This window comes from Nansenia antarctica (genome assembly GCF_963989245.1).
Source record: "Nansenia antarctica genome assembly, chromosome: 3".
In the NCBI taxonomy this organism is placed as follows: domain Eukaryota; kingdom Metazoa; phylum Chordata; class Actinopteri; order Argentiniformes; family Microstomatidae; genus Nansenia; species Nansenia antarctica.
This window is the reverse complement of record NC_137688.1, coordinates 74,219,437-74,227,543: the sequence shown is the minus strand read 5'-3', so window position 1 is coordinate 74,227,543 and position 8,107 is coordinate 74,219,437. Positions and strand designations below refer to the sequence as shown.

At 45.6% G+C, this 8,107-nt stretch overlaps 1 protein-coding gene across 1 annotated transcript in view; it reads right to left on the bottom strand.

The window, feature by feature from the left end:
- Nucleotides 1–1,960, bottom strand: part of itsn2b (intersectin 2b) — a gene marked incomplete at its 5' end in the record, with an annotated part of 48,719 nt that extends 46,759 nt beyond the window's left edge. Inside the window, 1 exon segment of the mRNA XM_080527562.1 lies at nucleotides 1,921–1,960. Within this exon segment, the coding sequence (XP_080383688.1) occupies nucleotides 1,921–1,960 (40 nt within the window).
- Between the last annotated feature and the right edge of the window lie 6,147 nt (nucleotides 1,961–8,107).

Sequence of the window (8,107 nt, the reverse complement as noted above, 5' to 3'; positions counted from 1 at the left end):
ATCAGGGTTCATACCAGTGTAACCAGAACCATCAGCGTTCATACCAGTGTAACCAGAACCATCAGGGTTCATACCAGTGTAACCAGAACCATCAGGGTTCATACCAGTGTAACCAGAACCATCCGCGTCATCAACGCTGGGTGATGAAGGGGCGGGATAAACAAACATGTCACAACTAGATGGCAGCTACTTCACTGGAAATTAGGATAATATCTTCCACTACAGTATCTGAAATGGCCTCTCATTCACCCACATTCACACACACATTCACACACCAACAGCGGCGGCAAGCTACCATGCAAGGTGCCGGCCGGCTCACTGGGAGCAATTTGGGGGTTCAGTGTCTTGCCCAAGGACACCTCTGGCCACACATAGCCAACCGGGCCATCGAACCGCCCATCTGCCGACCTTGCGATCATTAGACGCCGGCTCTACCTCCTGCGCCACAGACGCCCCTAAATGGCACATCCTACCCCCCCCACCACCACCCCCTCCCCGAGGCATCTACCATCCACAAGCCATCAACAATCTGGCCCCCTCCTAATAAACTGGTTAGGCTTCTGCTAGGCCTCAACCCTAGGACACATCTAACCGCTGCTCATTTTTTGAGCCTTGATTGGCTACGAGTAGTTGACAGAGTGCAGCAGCTTGCACTGGGCCTGGTCTTTAAGATACGCTACACCACAAAGACACCCAAGTACCTGTCAACATACTTCCAAAAAGTGAACAACGTCCACACATACAACACCAGAGGAAGCTCCACGAACCACGTTCAACCGCGTTGCACCACAAACAAGGGGTTAAACTCGTTTGCAAACTATGCAGTAAAGATGTGGAACGCCCTTCCTATAATCTTAAAGGAGTGCAAAACACTGCCCACCTTCAAAACCACTCTCAAAAAACATTTACAGGAGGCTGCAATCCGTAACTGGACCCTCTAAAACAAAAATCAGATTAAAAGACCCGAACTACCCACTGTACATACTTTGTGTTTTGTCCCCCGCCCCCACCTGTGGTGTATGTCCCCACCTGTCCTACCCGCTGTACATACCTTATGTTTTGTTGTATTGTTCTTCCCATGATGGATGTACGTTTATCTTGTAGATAGTAATAGTTATTTGTCTGTATTATCTTGTAGATAGTACTAGTTCTTTTCTTATGTCTGTCTTACATGTAACGATGAATTGAAAATCAAGGACCCCAATTGAAATAAGCCAGTGGCTTTCTTGGGTTTTTATCCTTTTAGTTGACCTTGTATGTAATATGTACTTTCATGTACCTACTTCTGCAAACCTTCTAATAAAGTTTTCAATCAATCAATCAATCCTACCTTGCCGACCTCGTACCCCTCCACACCCCCTCCCGTTGCCTCAGGTCTGACGACCAAACCACCCGCAAGACCACCAGGACCAAACTCCGGACCTGGGGTGATAGGGCCTTTTCAGCCGCAGCCCCGTCCCTCTGGAACGCCCTCCCCAACCACATCAGACAGGCCAACACCCTCCCAAAATTTAAACAGGCCCTCAAAACCCACCTCTTCAAGCTCGCCTTCACCAGTTAACCCTCTCCCCCTCCCCTTCCCATGTGTCCACAGCACTACCCTAATTAGGCCCCTATACTTTCTTTTATTTCTTTTTCTTTTTCTTTTTATTATTACTACTCGATCTTTTCAGTTCGTAAAGCGTCTTTGAGTGTCTAGAAAAGCGCTATATAAGTCTAATGTATTATTATTATTATTATTATTATTATTATTATTATTATTATTATTATTATTATTATTGCAGCAGCGGAGAGAGAGAGGGGGGTTGACCACTAATGACCCCCGGGGAAGTGTCAGGCAGCTAGCCCGTACCATCCCGCCGCCCCCAAGCCCCGCCCCCCCCCCAGCCCTGCCTCTCCTCTGCATGGGGGCCATGTCACCTCCACACAGGCAGCAGTGTTGTTCTCCAGGGCCATGCATGACTTCTATGAGGCACCGCTAGTGTTGGGTACGGTCTGGCCCTGTGTCCCTGTGTGTCTCTGTGTGTCTCTGTGTGTCCCTGTGTGTCCCTGTGTGTCTCTGTGTGTCTCTGTGTCTCTGTGTGTCTCTGTGTCTCTGTGTGTCTGTGTGTCTGTGTGTCTGTGTGTGTCTGTGTGTCTGTGTGTCTGTGTGTCTGTGTGTCTGTGTGTCTGTGTGTCTGTGTGTCTGTGTGTCTGTCTGTGTGTCTGTGTGTCTCTGTGTCTCTGTGTCTCTGTGTGTCTCTGTGTGTCTGTGTGTGTCTGTGTCTCTGTGTGTCTCTGTGTGGCCCCCCCAGCAGAGAGACAGTAGACCTAGTGCCCCCCCCCCAGCAGAGAGACAGTAGACCTAGTGCCCCCCCCCCCCCCAGCAGGGGCGGTTGTGTCTCAGGAGGTAGAGCCCCCGTCTAATGATCGCAAGGTTGGCAGATCGGCGGTTCGAGCCCCGGCTGGCCACATGTCGAAGTGTCCTTGGGCAAGACACTGAACCCCAAATTGCTCCCAGTGAGTCTGTAGACCTAGTGACAGTAGACCTAGTGTCGCCGTCCCCCAGCAGAGTCAGTAGACCTAGTGCCGCCCCCCCCCCCAGCAGAGAGACAGTAGACCTAGTGCCCCCCCCCCCAGTAGAGAGACAGTAGACCTAGTGCCCCCCCCAGCAGAGAGACAGTAGACCTAGTGCCCCCCCCCCCCAGTAGAGAGACAGTAGACCTAGTGCCCCCCCCAGCAGAGAGACAGTAGACCTAGTGCCCCCCCCCCCCAGCAGAGAGACAGTAGACCTAGTGCCGCCCCCCCCCCAGCAGAGAGACAGTAGACCTAGTGCCCCCCCCCCCCCAGCAGAGAGACAGTAGACCTAGTGCCCCCCCCCAGCAGAGAGACAGTAGACCTAGTGCCCCCCCCCCAGCAGAGAGACAGTAGACCTAGTGCCCCCCCCCAGCAGAGAGACAGTAGACCTACTGCCCCCCCCCCAGCAGAGAGACATTAGACCTAGTGCCCCCCCCCCAGCAGAGAGACAGTAGACCTAGTGCCCCCCCCCCCAGCAGAGAGACAGTAGACCTAGTGCCCCCCCCCCAGCAGAGAGACATTAGACCTAGTGCCCCCCCCCCCCCCCCAGCAGAGAGACAGTAGACCTAGTGCCCCCCCCCCAGCAGAGAGACATTAGACCTAGTGCCCCCCCCCCCCCAGCAGATGCCTCAGGAAGGAACACAACAAGCAGGAGATACTGGTGGCCTTCTACCGCGGCGCAGTGGAGAGCATCCTCACCTACGGCATCTGCAACTGGTTCTCCAGCTGCACAACAGCGGAGAGAAATGCGCTACAGAGAGTAGTGAGAACAGCACAGAAGATCACCGGCGCCCCCCTCCCCTCTCTGGAAGAGCTGTACAACACACGCTGTCTCAGGAAGGCCTCAAAGATCTCCAGGGACCCGACCCACCCTGGGCACGTACACTTTACCAGGCTGCCCTCGAAAAGGAGGTTCAGGACCCTGGCCGCTAAGACAAACAGACTGAAGAACTGCTTCTACCACAGGGCCGTCCAGGCCCTGAACACAGCAAAGACCTAAGTTCTGGGCCCTGGACAGTCTGGACGGATTGTATGGCAGCTGCTGGACTGAAAAAAAATCAGGTGTAGTGCTGAGGCACAAACATGTACATTTCAAGCCTGCAAACTGTGACACTTTAAATAACGTGAAAAAATACTATTGTGCAATATGACAACCCTAGTCGACTATCTGTACAGTATAGTACAGTGGATTGTGTACATAGCCTTTATTTATGTAAACCAGCTCATTCCCTTCTTGTGATTTTTTTTCTAAAAGTGTTTTTGTATTTTCCCTTTCCTAACACCAGGGGAGCCACCTCTCCTAAATTTCGTTGTTTGGTACCTGTACTGTAGCAAATGACAAATAAAGTCCATTCATTCATTCATTCATTCATTCATTCAGAGAGACAGTAGACCTAGTGCCCCCCCCCCCAGCAGAGAGACAGTAGACCTAGTGCCCCCGCCCCAGCAGAGTCAGTAGACCTAGTGCCCCCCCCCCCCCCAGCAGGGGCGGCTGTGTCTCAGGAGGTAGAGCTGCCGTCTAATGATCGCAAGGTTGGCAGATCGGCGGTTCGAGCCCCGGCTGGCCACATGTCGAAGTGTCCTTGGGCAAGACACTGAACCCCAAATTGCTCCCAGTGAGCGGGCCAGCGCCTTGCATGGCAACTTGCCGCCATTGGTGTGTGAATGTGTGTGTGAATGTGTGTGTGAATGGGTGTGTGAATGTGTGTGTGAATGGGTGAATGAGAGGCCGTTGTAAAGCGCTTTGGAATAAGGTGCTATATAAGTCAGTCCATTTACCATTTACATGAGCGCGGTGAGACGTTATGGACAACAGTAGAATAATTATCCCGTTTCAAAAACTGTTTTTCCCCCTCTGCTATAAGGGCTCTCCACACCTGACTCACTGCACTACCCCTGACAGATGCACTGCACTTCATAGCTGTAAATATTGACTATGATTTTGTCTTGTGGTTGTGTGTGTACATTGTCCACTGTGACAGTCATGTGTAACGTGCGTGTGTTTGACACTGCTATATTGAGAGTTTTTTTCCATTTGTACCGACAACAAATTCCACCGACCTTGGTCGTGGTGTGGTCATTAAACGATTAATTCATTCATTCAATAATAATATCTGGGTTTTATATAGCGCCTTTCACAAACCCAATGACGCTTCACAGATTTCACAGACAGACAGAAAGTCAGTCAGACAGACACAGACAGACACAGACAGACAGAAAGTCAGTCAGACAGACACAGACAGACAGAAAGTCAGTCAGACAGACACAGACAGACACAGACAGACAGAAAGTCAGTCAGACAGACACAGAAACACAGTTTCAGCAAAAGGCAGGTCATCATGAAGTACTCTGACATCCAGCACATATAAACTAACATTTCACCCACAAAGACAAAACAACATCAGCAAACATAAAAAAAGAAAGTTGTCACTGATGACTTTGATCGCATGTCTTTGCCGGCCACATTAGCATGTTATCTAATCTGATACTGTTCATCTCTGGGTATGAGTTTGATACTGTTCATCTCTGGGTATTAGTTTGATACTGTTCATCTCTGGGTATTAGTTTGATACTGTCCATCTCGGGGTATTAGTTTGATACTGTTCATCTCGGGGTATTAGTTTGATACTGTTCATCTCTGGGTGTTAGTTTGATACTGTTCATCTTGGGGTATTAGTTTGACACTGTTCATCTCGGGGTATTAGTTTGATACTGTTCATCTCTGGGTGTTAGTTTGATACTGTTCATCTCTGGGTATTAGTTTGATACTGTTCATCTCGGGGTATTAGTTTGATACTGTTCATCTCTGGGTATTAGTTTGACACTGTTCATCTCTGGGTATTAGTTTGACCATGCTATCTAATCTGATACTGTTCATCTCTGGGTATGAGTTGGACGCCAGAGAGACAAGTTTACAACCTGCCGAACAAGTTTGGTTCAAGGAAACTTCGAGTGTTGAAATAACACTGAAAATCACTTACTTCCTCCCAAATATGTGTTGTTTTTGTATTATTTCAAAGCTGTTTCAAAGCAACTCCCCCAACCCCCCAAAAAATCATAATAAAATACGAGTAGGTAATGTGCTGTTGTGTTATTATTATATATACATGTGTTTCATAACAACCGGGACACTTCACCCGTTCACTTCAAACAAGTTGGAGAACAGAAGGAACAGAACGAACTGTGTTGATCAACATGTGTTAGTCAAGTCGGATGAGATTAATTAAATGGTTTGTTTAGACTATATATATATCTATATATACATATATATCTAACTCTGAGCCTGTGTACCATGTCAGATGTGTGTTCATGCTCACCTCCCCGGGGGGAACACCACCTCCCTGGGCTGTTCTGTGTCCCGTCCCGGCCTCGGAGGTGTTCCTGGGGGCTGGGGGATGTCGTGTGCTCGCAGATCCAGGTTCTTCTGAGAGGAAAATGTACTTTTGGTCAACTCAGACCTGTTGCTGCTGACAGCTGTGTCACACAAACAACATGGCGACAGACCGGGGCGCGGGCACGGCGACGTCTGACTCAGAGGCGGGGAGTCGGGAGTGCGCATACCTCCTCTGCTCCCTCCCTCTCTCTCTCTCTGTCTCTCTCCCTCTCTCTCTCTCTCTCTCTCCACCTCCCTCTCTCTCTCTCTGTCTCTCTCTCTCTCTCTCCCTCTCTCTCTCCCTCCCTCCCTCTCTCTCTCTCTCCCTCCCTCTCTCTCTGATCTTAATCATCATCATGTACAATACCATTCTGGAGCAACACCGTAATGCTATATATATATAATATAGGCTGTCAGGTATATATATATATATATATATATATATATATATATATATATATATATATATATATATATTATAAATAATAATAATAACTTTTATTTATATAGCACTTTTTGCAGCTCAAAGTGCTTTAATCATTATATAATCATCATTTAATAATTTAGTCATTTAAAGGCAATATTAAAAAGATGGGGTTTTAGTCTTAACTTGAACATTATGTGCTGAGGTTGCATCCCTAATGTAAACTGGCAGTGAGACACAATCTGGAGCATAAAATGAGAATGCAGCTTCACCAAATCTCTTCTTTGGTACATGTGGTACACAGAGAAAACCAGCGGCAGAATACATATGCCATTTGTGAAAATGTATTTTAATCTATTCTCTTTTTCTTTTTCTTTCTTTTTTTAATGTTACTATGCTAATGTAACTTTAGGGCCCTGCAGGAAATGTTTGGGGTTGGGTGGGGGGGTGGGCAGAAATTTGTAGTAAAAATAAAAAAATAAAAATAAAATGAAAATCAACATGTTTAATCATATTGTATTGTGTAACTTTTTAATTAAAATACTTGAAAAAAATATATATATATGCTGTCAGGCTGAAACAGCTGAAACTCATATTTTCAACAAAAGTGTGAATGATTTAACTAGGGGCAAGTTAAAGTGGACTTTCATATTCAACCTCATACTGAACACTTTACACTGCTGCTCACATTGTAAGATAAGAAAAGAAAAAACTATATACACGGCAAGCAAGGAGAATTATAAATCATGGCATCAAATAAGTTACTTCCACACACATAGTAATGAATGAACATTGATTCGACAAGACACAAATGCATTAAAATAAACACATTCAAATAAAATAAAAATCAGTCATGGTAAGGTTTATGTCTGTAGGCTACTGCACCTTTTCACATTTGAAACCCCAAATAAGCAATTACAGGAGCCCATCTCTTTACAAAACTGATGATACTGAAACTGATGGATAGGCTATAGTAGATTTCAAGACAGCACTGATTATGTATAAAGCCAACAATTATTGGCAATTATACATTTAGAGAACTTAACATGAGACAGCATTACGAACTAACGTTAACAGATGTTGTATATCAATCTGCGGAGTTGTGTTGTGGAATGGCCTTGAGGAAAAGCTCCAAAGGTGTACTAAATGAACTGCAATTTAAAATAATGTATAATAATGATATCCTTTCTAGATACAACATGGAAGAGACAGGACATGCCATTTGCTAAAATGAGTGTATGATAGTTTGTATCCTGTATTGTGTGGATTTGAATTTGAATGACAAAATTGAGCCTGATTGTTTTTGTTTTGTTTGTTGTTCGTTTCTGTTGTAAACCTACGCTACTGTAACTGTAGATAGGACACATTTTTAAAAATATTATTATTATTATTATTATTATTATTATTATTATTATTATTAATTGTTTTCTTCTTTATTTTTGAAATCATTTGTATCCCAATGTACTTGGACTGCTGTTCGAAATAAACTTTAACTAACTAACTAACACATATGACTGTCTTAACCTGGAGTCTCGCTGGTTAAAGTGGACTTTATACACATTTTGGTTGAAATATAAATGTCAAATGAAAAATCTACACGCAACCTCATCAACTACATACACCAGAATGCCTGGCGAGAAAAATACGACACGTTTGCGACAGTTTCAGCTCATTTCCGACTGATCATTATTTTACGTGAAGGGTTTGTTACGGTCTGTCTCCGCGCCTGAAACGTTGTGGATCAACATCTGATC